At 52.4% G+C, this 18,321-nt stretch overlaps 1 protein-coding gene across 2 annotated transcripts in view; it reads left to right on the plus strand.

Moving 5' to 3' along the window:
- CDH22 (cadherin 22) overlaps positions 1-18,321 on the plus strand; it is a 123,101-nt gene that overhangs the window by 45,339 nt on the left and 59,441 nt on the right. Inside the window, exons 2-3 of one of the 2 annotated variants that reach the window (XM_033095197.1) lie at positions 7,708-8,289; positions 17,357-17,651. In XM_033095197.1, the coding sequence (XP_032951088.1) occupies positions 8,026-8,289; positions 17,357-17,651 (559 nt within the window). In that variant the 5' untranslated portion in view covers positions 7,708-8,025. Of the gene's footprint in view, positions 1-7,707; positions 8,290-17,356; positions 17,652-18,321 lie in introns of those variants that run through there. The other variant, XM_033095199.1, reaches the window with a different exon arrangement.

Below are 18,321 nucleotides of genomic sequence, written 5' to 3' on the forward strand. Positions count from 1 at the left end.
TGAAGGCCCAGAGTTGGATAATTTCAGTTGTTCAATAACATCATCAAGGACACAGATTGTTCCCTCTTTTCTTAGTACGTCTCTTTGGCCTCTTGGAGTGGCTCCTCTCACTGTTCCAAAATGGCTGCTGTAGCTCCAGCCATTACCTCCTCACACATGCAGAAAACAAAGTTTCAACTCAAGGCATCTCTTTTTGAAGAGAAAAAAAAAAAAAAAGATTGCCAGGAGCTCCCCAGCAATTATCCTTTTATATTTTATTGGCCAGAACTATGTCACATGATACTTTCTAAACCAATCACTAGTGGGGAGAAGGGAATGGCTCTTATTGGTTTAAACTAATAACTGTTCACAAGAGAGGTGCTGAGCACATGATCAATCTGAGGGAGGATAAATATTGAAATAAGAAGGATGGGAGAATGAATTGCCTGTTAGCAGCCAGCCAATCTTTTATATTTCCCATAACTCCCTTTTACATAGCATAATACCCAGCTAGACTGCTCTATTCACTGTTCCCTGTTCAAGCCCTGAGGTTTATCCTCTGCTCAATCTCTACTTTCTTCTTGTAATTCCCTACCTCATCTTCCCATATCCAAAGCTTCCTCGCCTTTCAAGGATCAGCTCCAATGCCCCTCTTCCAGGCAGCCCACCATAGTCATCCAGCTAGATGTGAGCTCTTCTGAGCCTTCATGTCTGTACATTCCATTTTTTCATGCTTTATTTTAGTTGCTTGTCTGTTTTTATAGTCTCTCCTACTCATCTGTGAGTATGTGCATTTAATTTACAGGGGCCGGCACACCTACTGTGTGTATTCACTAGATGTTAGTTCACTGGATAAATGAGTGAATACAGAGATTTCTCTCCTTAGAATCTGATGACTTAGCCACAAGCCTGTTAAGAACAGGGCAAGGACCTGGCTTATTTATCACCAAACATGCCAAGGGCCCAACCCAGGGCTTGGCACACAGTAGGAGCTCAATAAATGTTCATTGAATCGGTTAATGAGTGAATGGCACACACCAGACGTGCTGTAAATCCTAAATGAATGTCGCCACTCTCTAGACGGTGAGCTCCTTGAGGGAGGGATTATGTCTTTATGTCTCCCTCACCCCCAGAGCATCTACCCCCCAGTCTGGCCCAGAGGAGATGCTCTGTAACGGTCTGTGGAATGAATGAATGCGTGAATGAATGTCTCTGCCATAGGCTGTGAGCACCTTGAGAGCAACGTGAGCAGCACTCCCTGTGCGATGGTTGCAGTGCGCGTGGAAATGCCCCGTCACTAGTTGGTAAATAGCTGCTGCCCTAACCCTAGCCCCCGACAAAGGGACCCCCTGGCCCTTGCCATGTTCCAGCACCCAAAGGGGTAATGCCTGGCCCTCCAACCCTGCGTCTGCAGCCACGGTGGTTGGTCCACGCTGTACAGAGTTAGATATTTTCCATATTGTCCCTGCCTGCTCTGTGTACCCAGCAGAGCAACAGAGCTCCAGTGGGACCCAGAGCACAGCAGGTAATCGACGATGGCCAGGAGACTGACAGCTGTAGGGAATCCCCCCAAGGGCTGCGTGGGAGCTAGGAGGCAGGTGGGCTCACCCCAGGGCAGGGACTGGGGCTCATCTCTTCTTCCCAGATCCATAGAGAAACTCCTAGCTTCAGGCAGCCGCACAGAGGAGCCTGGGGGGTGACAGAGCCTTGCCTGTTCTGCTTGGGGGCTCAGGGCCCAGGGGTTCTAGGTGAATGGTGGTAGTTCTGTCACAGCCTAGGCACATATGGGTGAGTCCAGCCAAGCCCCAGGGCAGGTGCCGTGAGGAGGGTGGAGGAAGGGGTGCAGAGGTGGTACCTTGCTAGCCCAGCTAATGTAGCTGAAGCTGCCCTGGTGGCATTCTGTGGACACCAGTTCCTGTCCTGAGCTGCTGTCCTGAGCCCTCCCTGCTGGGTGGAGGTGGGAGCCAGGGAAGTTGGCAAAACAAACCTTCACAAATCCCTAGAGAGGCTGTCACCCACCCACACATAGGTCTCCACCTCCTCTCCTCCCAGCCTCGCTTGATCCCACTGTGGTCAAAATTGCACACCCACCACTCCACCAAAATTGCCTTTATCAAGGCCTCGACTGACATTCGTGTTGCTAAATCTAATGGTCAATTCAACGTCTGCATCTGACTTCATCTCTCAGGAAGATGACCGTATAATTTACCACCCAAACTGGGAGTAAAATGGGGTGGGACCCTATTAGTAGTTATGCCAGGACAACAGATATAAAGTGGGACCCACTTTTGCTGCTGGCGAAGCTGGACACTGCCACCCACCTCACAGAGCACTCAACACAGCCGATGGCTGCCTCCTCTTTAAAGCACTGTCTGCTACCGGCTTCCAGCATATCTCCTCTCCGGGCCCCCAGCTCCTTCCTCTCCCGTCTGGGTCAGTCTCCTTCCCTGTTTCCTCCTCACCTCCCTGATCTCTGTAAGTTGATTTGTAAGCTGGACCTCTTCTTCATCTATGCTCACTCCTTGGTGAGCTCATCCAGTCTCAGCTCTAAATAACATCCAAATTCCCAAATTTATCTCTGCAGCCAGGACCTCACCCCTGAACATCTGACTGTAGGTACCATTGCCGGCTCGACATCTCTAGTGGATGTCTAATAGGCATTCAAATGTCACGCGTCCAAAACTTGATTGTCACACATCCAAACGAATCCCCGATCTTCTCCCCAAATCTGTCCTGCCCGCAGTGGTCTTCAGCTTGGTAAAAGGAACTCCTGTCATTCCTGTTGCTCAGGCTGCAGGCACATCACGCTTACTTCCTCTCTCAACACCCCATTTCTGATGCATCAATATATCCTGTGGTTCAGCCTCACTTCTCAGCACCTCCACTGCTCCCACTTGGTCGAAGCCACCTTTACTTCTGAATTATTGAAGCCACCTTTACTTCTGGATTATTGAAATAGCCCCCTAGACACACCCCCGGCCCCAGCTTCCCTCCATTTGGAACAAAAAAGCCAGCCAGCGGGAGCTTTTAAAACACAAATCAAATCACATGGCATTCCTGTGCTCAAACCCTCCTAGGGGTCCCATGTCACTCGCAGTAAAAACCCAAAGGAGACCCTGCAGGCTCTGACTCTCACCTCCCTCTCTCTGACCTCATCTCCTGCTGCCCCCCTACCCTCACTCTACTTCAGCAACACTGGGCTCTTTGCTGTTTCTGCTGCACACTGACCTCAGGACCTTTGCACTTGCTGTTCCCTCAGCCTGGAACACTCTTCTCCCAGCTATGTGCAAGCTCCCTTCCTCCCTCTGGATCTCTGTTTAAATGTCAGCTGTGAGGATTTCCCTGACCACCTTGTATAAATGATCACTTATAATACACGATTGAAAGAGCGAGCCAGCCGGAGAACAAATCTCCCCACCCGGCACTTCCTATAACCCTTACCCCGCTTTGTTTTTCTCCATAGCACTTATCAGTGGCTGACCTGGATTTATTTATTTGTTTATTGTCTGTGTCCCCCACTAGACTTGCAAGGTCAAGGACCATACCTATTTCTTTTCCTTGTGCCTAGAACAGAATAGAGTAGAAACTCACAAATGTCTGTGAAATGAGTGAACGTGCACCACACACAAACATTCCCACACACAGCTGACATCTATGATTGCAGACACACGCCAGCACGTACGTAGTAACCACATGCACGTACGCGGACCCGAAGGCACACGGATTATAGGAGGGAGGCTATGGAGTGGACAGGGCAAAACTGACGTTTATTGGCTTTGGCTGGGGCTCAGTTTTTAATCCCATTTGGGCTTAAACAACTGTGCAGTCTGTTGAGACCTGCGGCCCAGAGAAGGCCACCAACACACCCAGATCTCATGGTGAGGCCCAGCAGAGCCAAAAGCATCCCCAGGGCTCCCCAGCTGCCTCCCCTGAAGGACTCTGAATACCAGGACAGGGTCCTGTCGTTGACACTCACTCAGGAAAAGAGCTGGAAGAGGAAGGGAGGGAGAAAGGAGGCCAACGTGTCTGCAGCAGCCCTGGCAGGACTATTCAGAACGGTGAAGAGTTGGCAGATGGACAGGAAACCTGGCCAACGTACTGGCCAACATACCCAAAGGAGGACCTGGTGGGTTGAGGTATGAAGGCCCAGGTGGGAGGGAGAGATGGGGGCTGTGAAGGCTCCGACCCTCAAACCATAGAGTAGGATGTACCTTGCACAAGCGTGGGGTGCAGGTGAGATGCAGCTACCCTTGTCCTACCAAGCATGTCCCCCTGACACCGGGATGCTTCCACTCAGAGGGGCGTCTTTTCCCATTCCCCAGAGGTGCCTTACACCATGGGGAATCCTAGTCCTGGGTTCAGGATTCCACTCCATCACCCAGTACGCTATGAAACCCTGGACAACAGTTTTGGAATTTGTCCCTTTGGAAAGTAGGATTTCACCTCAAGCCTTTGCCCCAGGCAGCTCTTCCACAGAGAGCTCCCTTTCCTCACCAACACACCAAATTGCACACGTCCAAATCCTTTCTGGGCCTTAACTTCAAGTGCCACTTGCTCTGTGATGCTATCCCTGCTCGGCAACCCTCTGCTTGACCCTCAGAAGCTGAGGACTCGCATCATGAAATCCCCTTATGGCCATGGACCGTGTCGGTCTCCTGGGGTTTTTATTATACAAAATTCCTCCAACAGCTTATCTGCATGCACAGAATAAAATGGAAACTGCTTTCCCTCCTCCAGGTCCTGCTTGATCTTGCTCAGACCCCGCCTCCCTCCTCTGCCTCATCTTCAGCCACCCCTTTGCTCTGCACCAGCCACAGGGGCCTCCTTGATATTCCTCAGCTTGTTCCAGTCTCTGGACCTTTGCCCATGCTACTCCCTCTGCATGGAACCATTTTGTGCCTGGCTCCTGCTCATCCGTCCAGATCTGCCAAATGTCACCTCCTCCGAGAGGCCCTCCCTGATGCCCTCTCCATAACATCATACCCACCCCGGCCCTTCCATCATTCTCCTCCTCTCTTTTTCCTGCTTTATATTCCTTCTTAATATTTATTACTCCCTGAAATTGCATTGTAGATTGTATTCCTTTATTACGAGAAGGTCAGCTGCATGAGGGCTGGGACTTCATATTGTGTATTGTATCGTCCCCAGTGTCCAGCATAGGGGCTGGCAGCAGGGAGGTGCTGGTAAATATTTGCAGATAAAGTAAATGAATAACGAGAAGAAATGCCTCCCTTTCCGGACACATAGCTGATTGTATCTTGCTGTCTTACACAGAAATTATTTTTAAAGTGTGTTGAATCAATGAATGAATGAAATGCATTTGTCTCTCCAGTTGTAGAAGACGCTGATGTTTGATGAATGAATGATTGAATCTTAGTGCGCTGCCCTCTCGTAAAAAAGTGTCACAAAGAAAGAAAGGAAAGGAGGGAGAGAGGGAAGGAGAGAGAGCAACTGTGGGGTGCCTGCAAACATTAGGGGATCGCCCCTTGTTCCGACCTCCTGGGCCCCTCACAGCCCTGCCCTGGCCTCCCTCCAGGCCCACCCTCCTGCCCGCCCCTCCCCTCTGCGTCCCTGCAGGACGGTGATGGGCCCTGGAACTGCCTGACGGAGTCAGGGGAACAGTTCCCGTGGCACGCAGGGAAGTCATAAGCTCCAGGAAATGAAGGCTCCGGAGCGGCGCCTCCTCCTCACCCATAATTCCAGCCTCATTATGAGCAGCCCAGGCCATAACGTGGGGAATCAAAGCTGGATCCCCAGAGGCGGCAGCACAGCTCCAGGCTTGTGGAGTGAGGCCACCAGGGTGGGGGAGGCTCTGCGGTCATGTCCCAGCCCCACAGAGTGGGTGCAAGGAGTGGGACGGGGTGCTGGGGGTCCTCACAGCAGGGTCGTGGGTCCTCCCGACCTCCATGAGTTCAGGGAAGAGCCTGGAGGGAAGGAGGGAACAGCATGTTCAGGACTCCTCCCCTCCATCCTTCCCTATGGACTGTTGATGTTTTCTCATCGTCATTGCCCTGAAATGCAGGTTTCACCTCCTCCTCATCACCCCCACCTGCCAACAGATGACTCCCTACCCCAAAACCCCTTCCATAAAGAAATTCTGCAGTTGCTACTGGGAAAGAGCACTGGGTAGTCAAGCACCTGCAAAATGGGTACAAGACACCAACTTGCACAGTTGTCTCAAGTTAGTCAGTGAGTGAGTTAAAGGCAAGAGAATCGCCTTGCTCCAGCATCAGGTCACAGGAGGTCATCTGCATTTCTTCTGCCCTAAAGATTCCAGCCACTTCCTTTGTCTACAGGGGGACCTGGTTGGGGCCAGGTCAGTCCCTCTCACGTCCTCTGCCCAGCTGCATACCTCATGATCTCAGCCTAACTCCCCAAACTAGGCAGACCAGCCACAGCCTGCCTGCACACTCCTCCACTGGAATGCCCATCCCTTTCTTCCCACCTGCTCCGATGCCCCTCCTCCAAGAAGCAGCCCTGATTCCCTCCCGACCACCTGTCCCTTCCAGACACCTGTGCCCACTCCCTTGCCTGAGCCCCATGGGTCTCAGGTTGCACCCCCTTAGATAGCCCTGATCACTCACCCCCTGGCATTTAGGTTGTTATTGGGGGTCTTGTCTCACACCCCACTAAACTGAGCTTATGTATCTCTGTCCTAGCATCCTTCCCAAACCTAGCACAGAGTCGAAGCTTAGAGGAACTGAGTTGTTGAACTGAGCTGGACTGGCATGAGGAGAGGAGTGAGGACTGAGCCCTTCATTTCCTTCACTCTTCTCAGTGCGCGAACTTCCTGTTAAAGCAGCACTGCTGTCCCCCTGTAAACGCCCACATCAAGCTATTATTCATCATTATTGCTTGAGTAGGAGTTAGTCCCTCAGATCCTTTCTTGCTGAAAGCAGGATCTGCTGGAGGGAGGGAAGGAGAGATGGATGGATCTGGGAATGGCCATGCTGGTCCAGGAGAGGCGGGGAGAAGTGTCTCAGACTCCGGGAAAGAAAGGTTTTCTGGGGGAATGTGGAGACACCAAAGGCAAATTCAGAGGGGTTGTGACCCTGCCCAAAGCCACAAAGGCACCTCCAAGCAAGAAGGAGGCATCTCTGGGACTCAGATGCCCCACCCCTGAAATGGGGTGTGGAGGGACTACAGCAGGAGATTTGAGGGCCTTCCCTGGGCTCCTGTTTTGGATGGAATGACCTCTCTGTGCTGCTGTGGGAGGGCAAGAGTGGAGGATGGCAGGCTGGGTCTGGACTCTGTGCAGCCAGGAGGAGGCTTGGGTCCTGGGGGCTCTTGAAGACCCCTTCTAGAAGGTCCTGCTCCCTCTCTGGATTAAGGGAGTTGTAGGGAGTGGGCTGGGCTGGAGAGACCGTACTCCAGGGACAGGAGGAGCAGCTCATAAGGTCCCTGCTCCTGTGGGCATGGGGGCTGGTGGAGGACCCCTTAAAAGGAGCTGGGTGAGGAGGCTGCGAGAAAGGTGGGGGGAGGCTCAGAGACAGTGGGAGAGGAGAGGTGTGTAACGGGACTTGAAAGGAAGGATCCAGAGCTGGGAGCGTGGGGGAGGGCCCAAGGAGTCAGGAACCATTATGCATCACCGTTGTGCGGTGTTTATCCCACCATGCACCCTGCCGGGCACACAGTAGGTGTTTAATTAGTACCTAAAGGTCAAAAGATACTCCACCTGCCCTGCCCTCACATACAGCCTCGTCTGATGTTTTCTTGCTTCTCTTGCAGGCTCCTAGTTCTCGAAGATTCCAAGGATCTGCGGGCCCCAACCAGCACCCCTCTGCGAAAGGACCATGGCACACACCAGACTAGGGAGCTGCGGAGGCGCTGCCTGGTGATCCAAACGCCGAGGCGCCAGGGGGGCGCGGGCGGGGACCCCGGGGCTGTCCATGCCCGGGGTGCGGCCGCGCCCCCTCCCGCTCCAGCCGGGCGCCCCCACGGCCGAGCTGAAGCCACCATGTGACGTGGCGCCTCTCCGTGGTGCCACCGAGTGGCGACGCCCTGGTGCTTCCCGTCCATGCTCCTGGGCCCCGGAGCACGCCAAGCATGAGGCCGCTGCCCGACGGTCGCGGGCTCCGCGTCGGAGTCGCGCTGTCGCCCGCGCTGCTTCTGCTGCTGCTGCTGCTGTTGCTGCCGCCGCCGCCGCCGCCGCTGCTGGGACGCCTGTGGGCGGCAGGCACTCCAGCGCCAGCGCCCGGGGCTCGGCAGGATGGCGCGCTGGGCGTGGGCCGCGTAAAGCGCGGCTGGGTGTGGAACCAGTTCTTCGTGGTGGAGGAGTACACGGGCACCGAGCCCCTGTACGTGGGCAAGGTAAAGTGGGACCCCGCACCCACTATCCTGCACCCAGGCCCCGGGAGACACCCACTGGTAGACACAAGGGACCCCAGTTCCCCTGCCTCCCTACGTCTCAGTCCCTGGCGCCTCCTCCCAGCTGCCCCCCAGCCAGGGACAGATACCAGGGTCCTGCGCTCCGCTCCCCCAACCTGCCCCATGCCCTTCTCTAGTCCTCCTTTTTACACCTCACAGCAGAGTGCTAGTCGGTAAACCCAGTCCATCTCGTCGCTAGATTCATCTAAAACGCAGAAACAAGTCTGAAACATGTCCCACACATACTGTCCCCACTCTGCTTCAAGTTCTTCAGTAGCTCCCATGCACTTGGGGTCAAGCCCAAGTTCCATCCCATTACCTACAAAGATCCAGCTCCCCATTCTCTCGAGTTTCAGCCACAGCCCTCTGGTGACCTCTGACCGTCCCTCCAATGCCTCACAGGCTCCTGCCACTGCGCCTTTGCCTCGGTTGTTTCCTCCCCCTGAACTGCTCCTGCCTGAGTATTTCATACTCACACTCAGGTCTGCACTCAAATGCCATTTCCTCAGAGAAGCCACACCAGGCGAGGAGAGAGCCCTGTGTGTGGCTATCCCTCCGTGTTATGTGGCGTCCAACGTCCCATATCTTTCTTTCATAACACTTAATTATGCATGTGTTTGTTTGATTTTTCAATTAATGTGCGTCTTCCCTATTAGACCGTGTTTGGTTAGCTCATCATTAAATCCCCAGTGCCTGATGCAGACATTGCTCACAAATTGTTCATTAAATGAATGAATGAATGAAAGCTACTTTCTCAACTCTCTGAGTAAATGCTGGTTAACAGGGCTGAAGATCTGTGCCCTAAGGGTATAAGGAGCTGAGAAGGTCTTTTGTTCATCCATTCAATCCCTGAGCCTCTCATGCATATGATACTGGAGAGGGAGAGGCAAAATAAGATCTGGCTTCTGCCATTTGGGGGCTCCCGTAGTAGCAGAGACACCTGGTGCGTAAATAGCTTCACAGGTCAGCACCTGGCACTGAGTAAGCATTCAATAAATGGTATCTGTTGCCTCTGCTTCATAAAGGAGAAAAAACCTGACTGAGCAGGGTTTTGATGTATGAGTAGGAGTTCATCACCCTGATGGGAAAGAGGGCATAGCTTAGGCAAAGACTTGGAGGCTTCAAGGAACCCGGCTTATTCAGAGACTTGTCAGCAGTTGAAGTGTTGAGGGGAAAGGTCCTTGCAGGGCATGAAAAGTAGGGGGGTGCCAGTTCTCTGGCTTCTACTAAGGCCAGTCAGCTTCCCAGGAAGTTTTGGTCAGCAGACATGGGGAGAGACCAATTCTGGAGTTTCCTGTGTGCTTAAATGAGTCTGAGAATTGGGAGGCCGGTGAAGCCGCTCAGTTTGGAGGGTCAACAAGGAGGGGAGGAAAGCCTAGATGTAAACCTTTGGGTTTGCCTCACAGGAAACCCAGATTTTCTCTCGTCTAGACACAGTAATTCCTGGTCCTTGGTTACTTTCTTCTCCATACGTGTGGCTGAAGTTGATCCCACAACTGAGCAAAGTGAGGATTTGACAGATAGAGCTCAGAAAGGTTCATATCCTTGCTCAAGGTCACCCAGCAAACTAGCGGCAGAGCCTAGGACTCCTGACTCCCAGTCAGGGCAGTGAGCAGGTAAGTCTGGTAGAATGGGGAAAGGGGATGGGAAAGGAGGAACAAGGACCGGCTAGACAATAACTACCGGTGAGGTAGCTAAGAATGCAGGCTTTGGAACCAGACACACCTGAGTTCGAGGCCCGGTTCTGCCAACCCATGAACCATATTACCTTAAACAAGTCCTCTCTGGACCTCAGTCTCTTCATCTGTAAAAGCGGGGCTAAGAGAGCACACTTCCTAGGGTTGTTGAAAGGATTAAAGAAGAAAACTGAGTACATAAAGTGTCCCATCTGTGGCCAGTTTGTTTATTGTTGTTTTCTCATTTCCCCCCTATAAAACACTTAACTATTAAACTGCAAGGCAGAAATCATTGTTCCCTTTTGTAGGCAAGGAAACCGAGGTTCAGAGAAGGCAAAGTCATAGAGTGGTCAAGTGGCTTAGCCAGGATTTGAACTTGTGTGTGTTGGGGGCCAGTCTCAGCCTGATTCTCCAAACCTCTCTGAGATGTCCAGGCCTGGGAGAAGGATTTGGGTCCAGGAAAACGCCAGAGAGACAGGGAAGGACTCTGACACATCTGCCTAACTGTCAGCTGTGATGGTCTCAGATACCTCAGGGCTGTTGTCCGCCCAGCAGCTGGGGCTCTGAGTCGGCCTCCCCAGCTCCCCACATCCTGAAAAGATGAGAGAAACCCCTAGTTCACCACTGCCATCATCACCCACCCAGCCATTATCGCCTCAGCAGCATGAGACAGAGACAGGAGGGCCCTGGTAAGTCCCTTCATTATCAGACTGGGAAACTGAGGCCAGAAGCAGAGAACATCATGCCAAAGCCACACAGGAACACGGTGACAGAACCAACCCAAGAAACCAGATCTGCTGACACCAGCTCCAGGCCCAATGCGATTTAACTGTCCTGTATCACGCATCGGCTATGAGCCCAGCATTGTGCCTGGGGGGCTTTCTTCATTTCACTGCAACCTTCCCGCTGCTGTCATGACTGTGTCATCCTCCCGCTCCATTCACACACAACCCCTCTTCTCTTCCTCTCAAGTGCAGGGAGGAAAGAGAAGGAAGTGTGCATCTCTGCGCAAACAGGTGCCCAAAGCGCTCTTTCTTATGAAAGGTGATATAGTGTGTGATTCAGGGGGCCCAACGGGAGCCACACTGGCAGGACTCAAATCCCAGCTCTGCTCCTTGTTAGCTCTGATTTTGGGGGCATCGTTTCACATCTCTGTGCCTCTGTTTACTTCTCTGTTGAGTGAGGCTGTTACTAGCACCTCCTCAAAGGATATGGTGAGGATTCAGAGAGTTAGCGTATGTCAAGCCCCTAGAAGAGGGAAGAGCGCCTGGCGCCTGGCACGTGCTCAGTAATATTAGCTTTTATTATCGTAGGTCTCACCTGCTATTTCCACCACCTTGAGAACACCGTCTACGCGGACACTATTAACGCTGCCCCAAATCCTGACAGCCTCTTGGCAACCTGATGTCCTAGTTTCTCACCACAAAGTGTGTGTGTGTGCTGAGGGGGGACGTGGTCGCTAGCCTACCCTTCACTATAGGATTATGAGCTTGGACTTTTAAAAACCACCTCTCTCCTTTCCAGCTGAGTCGCACGTTTGCACAAGTGGTTGTGTGTTCGCGCCCGCGCGGGCACACGCATGCGCACACACACTCTCATACCAGGCTCTCTCTCACTCTTAAGGGAGGAAGGACTTCTCCATGGTTTCAGTTACTTCACTGCTTCCTGGTCGCCTGCCCCAGGGAGCCGCTGGGAGCATCTATCCTTGTCGAATTCCGAAGGTAGCTTAGCAACAGCACCATTGCAGAGTGAACCCCGGCCCCGGCCCCGACGGTAACCTATTTTACAACCGCCTCCTCCATCACTCACCGCCAGGCTCCTGTCAGCACCCGAAGGAACCGCTGGGCCCCGCAGTTGTCACCGAGGCCCCAGAGCAGCAGTCCTGCTCTCCTCTGCAGTCTGGCTCACCTCTTCCCCTCACCTTCTCCTAAGACCCACCCTCAAAGCAACCTCCCCACATTTCCATACAATCTGGGTACTTTGACTAATCCCTTTTCCGAACTGTAATTTCCCCCAAGGCTTCTGTCAGCTGAAAGTGGATTTTGTAGGATTTTTAATTTTTTTTTTTTAAAAAAGCTAGAATTATGGGGTCAGCACTTATGACCAACTCCTGTGGGCGGTGAGATCTATTTTAGATATACGGCAGGACTAAAGTGGGGAGGAGAGCAGATTTAATTAAGTTGCTAATATTTAAAGAAAATTGATGAACTCCTGGTTTATGAGTAGCACAGGCGTGAACAGACCCCTTATTCTGGGCGAGGCTTTTTATTTGATTTGCTTTCCGTTTAAATCCTGGCCTTGTTTTATTTGCAGAGCTGTACTGTCCGTTTTAATTGTCTTTAATAAGGAAAACGTACCTCTGCTCGCATTTAATTTTGATTTAATTAGAAGGAAGTAATTAATGGCCTCATAAATCCTGTTTTTCAGCCCCCCGGGATGAGAAGCCCTCTCACTCTCGTGTTTTTCATGTTGTTTATGATCTCGGGCTGGAGCTTGGGGAGGGGCAATCTCCAGGGCTGTCTACACCCGATGCAGCGGAAAGAACCCAGGATGTGGAGTCAGACAGGCCTCAGGTCGCTACTTCTTAGCTGTGCAACTTGAGGTGGGATATGGGGCCTCTTTGAGCCCCGGTTTGCCAATCTAGACAACAGAGAGAGAAGAATCTGAGTCACAAGATCATTATATCAATGAGATCACGGTGAAGGGTCCGGAAGTGTGCGCAGTGACTCGCCTTCCTAGTCTAGCACACGTGTCCCTGGGACTTAACAGAGTGACTGGATCCTCCCGCAGTCCCAGGGGACAGGTGGAGAATTCTAATGGCAGCCGGACATTTCATTATTCAATGTGTTTGGTGCTGTGCCCTGTGCTGGGTGCTGGGGAGATGGAAACGAAGCCGTATGTTTAGCCCTCAAGAAGCTCGAAACCTCACCCTTACACAGACACACACGTTCAACTTTCCCAGCGCCCGCTGTATTTTCTCTGTGGGCATTGTCAGGGCACTAGTGCATGCCAGGCGTGGGGAGTTCACAAAGCGAGTAATCAACGTTAGTCCATGCCCCTGAGGCCCATGACAGCTGGGGAGACAGATGAGCAGCAATGAGGTGTTACAGGGATGTGCATGGGGCAGGACAGAGCAGGGTGAGGGCTTGTCCGCCAAATGGGAGGGCATCTGAGAGGGCTGCCTGAAGGAGGAAACAAGCTGAGTTTAAAAGTCTCCAAGCAGGTATTGGATGTTGTCCTTGTCTCTCCAATGGGTCAGGATTTGAGTGACCCTCAAATTCTCCTGAGACCAGGGTGGGAAAGGGAGAGGCAATGAATCTGCTTTGAGCACCTGCTGTGTGCCAGGAACTTCCATATACTATCTTACGAATCCTCGAATCTATGGGAAAATAATATCAACCCAATCTACAGATAAGAAAGCTGAGGCTCAGAGAAGGGTTGTCTCTTCCCCAGGGCTGTGCAACAGGTCAGTGACAAGACTGAAGCTGGCGCCCATCCATTCTTGAAGCCAGAGTTTCTCAACTTTCCTGATCTGTGATGTGAAGTCCACTTCCAAATGATGAAATAGAGGCTCAGATGGAAGAGGCCGCCACTGACTGTGGCCTGCCAAGTGCAGAGCAAAAGACTTGTGTCCAGACCTCTCCCCCAGCCATGTACCCCGGTGTCTGCCCTGAAGCCCAATCCCTCCTCCTCTGTCTCTCTTCCTTAGCCAGAAACTTCGTAAGCAGACTAACCAGATCTCCAGAGGCTGCAAAGGAACCAATCTGTGCATTGGAGTCAAATAGACCTGGGCCCATTTCAGTCTCTTTGCCTAGAAGATGGCGATACATTTACATAGGCCACAAAGTTAAATTAGATGTCTGCAGAGGCCTGTAACACATCTTGCACATAGTAGTCGCTCAATAAATGAGAGCACCATCCTCCCCTCATAGCTGAGAGCCTTGAGAAATGTCCTTCTAAGGTAGAGCCACAGGCACTCCCTCTCTACTCTGGAGTCAGGGCCAATACAGGTGGGACAGGTGGGGCAGGCAGGGCAGGCAGGCAGGTAGCCCCAGGCCAGCCCGAATTCGCAGCTTTTAGCACCTGCCCAGGCCAACCAACCCTGTCTGACTCTGCGGTTCCCAGACGGTGGCCACTGGGCGCCAGCATGAACTCCATGTCATTCTTCATGGAAAAACATCAGTGACATCACCACTGGGTTCCACTTCCTCCTTCCCACTCCTCACTCAGAAGTGATCCCTGTCGGGGTCTGAAGTAAAATGTCAAGGGCTGCAGGGACATGAGGGAGACACAGGAGATAGGAAGGGAAATAAACAATTATTTATAGAGTGTTTAGGTCATCACAAACAGGTTCTCCTTTAATCTTCACCACATCTGTGCCAGGTAGTGCTCGATCTGATTTCTCAGCTGGGAAAACAGGCTCAGAGAGGTAAAATTAGCACGCCCATGGTCACAGCCTTAGTGAGTCATGGGATCAGAAGCTGGCTTCCCGCACGTAGCTTTGTGACAAAGCAAATGACTTTCCCTCTCTGTGCCTCAGTTTTCTCATCTAAGAAATGGGAAGAATAATAACATTCCATATGGCAGTGATGAAGACTAATAAGATTACAGCTGTGAAACGTCCCACCAAATGGTATCTTCAGACATACCTTATTTTATTGCACTTCGCTTTATTGCGCTTCACAGATGTTGCATTTTTCACAAATTGAAGGCAACACCCTCCACCCAGCGAAAAGATTATGACTCGCTTTGTGGCAATACTCACTTTCTTGCAGCACCTGGAACCAAACCCGCAATGTCTCCGAGGTATGCCTGCATCCCACACACTGCTCAGAAATGTTTGCTGATTAAATGAGCAGATGCCAGTTCTGATTGGGAAGTGGGTGGAGGTACCCTGAGAGGGAACAGGCCCACTCTCTCCTATCGCCATGTCCCCTGGGCAGAGGTGGAGGAAAAGCATAAACAGCAAACAGGAGAGACAGGGCTCCTCATCCTCAGCACCGCCAATGATTCAAGGCCGCCGTCCTGAGATAATTTTATTGGGGGCATTAAACTGAGTTATGAGGTTTTTACAATCCAGCCACTTATGAGAAATCTATTAACAGTAACTGGACAGGAAGAAGGCTTCTTGGTGGAGCCCAGAACAGGCATTAATTGGGGCAATCTATAACAGGACGGGGACCCGGAAAGGTTCCACCAGACGCCTCCATTTACTCCCCGCAATTTCTGCTGAGAATCAGCAGACTCGCCAAAAAGAGAGAGATGCCCATTAATCGGCTAATGAAATATGAAAATGTTTATGGGCCATTCAATCTTCCAAATGGCACTTCTATAATCCACCTTTCAGACACAAAGTTCCACCAGCAGAATTTATACCCAGGCTCCTCCCGGGTGGCAGGGGGTGGGCTTTTGTCTCCCTTCATGACGACTTCATTGGCACCTGTTATTCTGCTGAGTGGGCTGGGGGACACAGTGTCCTAGCCCGAAAGGGGACTTGGGGATTCTCTCATTCACATTCCATCTCTGCGGAAGCTTAGAGAGGAACAGGGACCGGTAAGGTCACCAGCTTCATCAGATACGTTTTCTTCTGTTCAGAGCTGCCGCAGAGATTTAAGCATTGGAGGATAACGACTTAGGTGTTTCTGTTTGAGAGAACAGTCTGTTTGCTAGTTTCTTGCCCAAGAGATCTCAGTGCAGTGAAAACAGCCTGAGATCTGGAGCCTAACAGCGCCTGGATTAAATCCCAGTTATATATAGCCAACATTTAGTAATAATATAATAATAACGATAGCTACCATTTATTGGACACTTATTATGCCTCGGGCAAGGCTTATTTTCAGCTCATATATACTGGTGTAGTTGTGCCGGTTGTTGAGACAGTGAGATAGCTCCTGGCCTGTGTAAATAGTCCCTCTTCTCTCCCTCGCCCCCAACTCGCTCAGCCTCTGGGACCTCCGAACCTCCGTGATGTGGCAACCACAGGGTTCCTGCCTGACCCAGCAGAGTCCTGCTAGGGTACCACTCCGGGGATAGTGCCCCAGCCATGCTGGCTATTAATATTGTAAGTGTAACAGGGTGCCAGGCAGATGCTAAGGGCCTTACGGACTTTCCACTCAATTAGCCCCCCAACACGTCTAGAAAGAAGGTGCTATTATGATCCACAGGTTACAGAGGAGGTGGCTGAGGCCCAGAGAGGTGCAGTGACTTGTGCAAGGACACACAAGGAGCTGATGCTGCAGCCAAGGTCAGGCTGTGTTGCCTCTCCTTCCCCTGGGCTCCTCCCAGGAGGCTTGAGGATGGAGTGAGAAAGCCCAGGCTGTAGACCAGGCCAGTTCCTCCAGTGGTCTGACCTTGCGCAAATCATCCCACTTCCCTAATCCTCAGTAGGAAAATGGGAGGTGGGGGGGGGAGGGAGGGGAAATCTGTAAACTGAGGACAGCAAAACCTACTCTAGCAGGGTTCGTTGTGTTTTTTTTAAAGAACCCTGAACGGGGTAAGCATGTAAGTTGTTTAGCCCAGCGCCTGGCACCTGGTGACTGCTCCTTCAGTTTGCATTCCCTTTCCTCCTCTCTCCCTTCATGCCAAGCCCTGAGGCTGGCTTTCCAGATACTGAGATGAGTAAGATACCAGCCCTGACCTCTGAGAGCTCAGAGCCTAGTGAGATTGGAGAGCAGCTTGGAACCTTGTTAGAAATGCAAACTCTGAGGCCCCATCCCAGACCTACTGAGTCAGAATCTGCATTTTAACAAGCTCCTCAGGTGATTTGCATGCACAAAAGCGTTGAGAAGCACTGGCTAAGCCATCCTACCAGCTGAACATGATAATGATGGCTTGATGTACTACAAAAATCTTAGAGGGGAATTGGGGGTGGGGATCCAGAAAAGCTTTAGGGAAAGAGGTGCATTTGAACTGATCCTTGCAGGCTAAGTAGAGTTTCAGTCGGCCGAGAGATAAGGGCAGGGTGCTCAACGCAGGAGCAGATTGGTGGGGAGGTGGCTCTGAGCTTCATTTAAAGGCAGTGGGAGCCATGGAAGAGTTGCAAGCAGGAAAGGACCTGTTCAGATTTGCCTTGGAGGCTGCAGAGGGGAAGGTAGATGGCAGGAGCAGGGCTGGGGCAGGGAGAGCCATGGAGGGCTGGTGAAGAACTCCGGGCCAGACAGTGAGGCCCAGACTGGGGTGAGGCATGGCTTCCTGGGCCTCAGTGTTTTCACTGAAGAATGGGTGTGTCAAAGAAGAGACAGGCTTAGGAACAGGCCCCCACGGGGACTCAAGGGTGGAGGCCGAGAGGACCTTCGTCCCCAACCTGCCCCCTGCCTTCTTCTCTGCCTTTCCAGATCCACTCAGACTCGGACGAGGGGGACGGAGCCATCAAGTACACCATCTCAGGTGAGGGCGCTGGGACCATCTTCCTGATCGACGAGCTGACGGGGGACATCCATGCCATGGAGCGCCTGGACCGTGAGCAGAAAACCTTCTACACGTTGCGGGCCCAGGCTCGGGACCGCGCCACCAACCGCCTGCTGGAGCCCGAGTCGGAGTTCATCATCAAGGTGCAGGACATCAATGACAGCGAGCCCCGCTTCCTGCACGGCCCCTACATTGGCAGCGTGGCCGAGCTCTCACCCACAGGTGGGCTGAGGGCTCCGGGGGGCATCGGGGTGGGGCGAGGGTGAGGGCGAAGGGGAGTTGCCAGGTTCTGAGTGCGAGCCTACTATGGGGGGAGTAGCTGATCTTCTGGGGAGGGGCAGGACAGACAGGAACTGCTGCCCCAGGACAGAGGGTACAGACATGAGCGCAGGATCCCACCCAGGCCCGTGCATCGTCCTGGTCACAGCTGCACCAGGACAGAAGCACACATGTGACCTCAGGCACATACATGGACACAGTCCCCACGGGAACACCCGTCTACATGTGACACAGAGACACACTCGAACATGGTCGTACATGCACACACAGTCACACACACAGGCTCAGCCCGACATACCGGCTGAGCCGTCCACCTGCACGCAGCCCCACGCAGGCACAGCTTCATGCGCAGGCAGCATCTGGGACAGTCACACACACACAGGCACAGCCTTGGCCACTCCCCACACAGACGCAGGCACGACTGAACATGGGCACACTTACAGCCAAAAGCAACCAGAGTGGGACACAGCTGAGACAAGGCCCCCCCACCACAGGACACAGCCTCACACCCAACATAGCCATGTATCACCCCACCCGGAAACAGCCTCACACAGATGGAGCTCATGCACAGACACCACCATCTATATAGACACGCAAAACCCACACCAGACAT

The sequence above is a fragment of the Rhinolophus ferrumequinum genome, chromosome 23, assembly GCF_004115265.2.
Source record: "Rhinolophus ferrumequinum isolate MPI-CBG mRhiFer1 chromosome 23, mRhiFer1_v1.p, whole genome shotgun sequence".
Lineage (NCBI taxonomy): Eukaryota > Metazoa > Chordata > Mammalia > Chiroptera > Rhinolophidae > Rhinolophus > Rhinolophus ferrumequinum.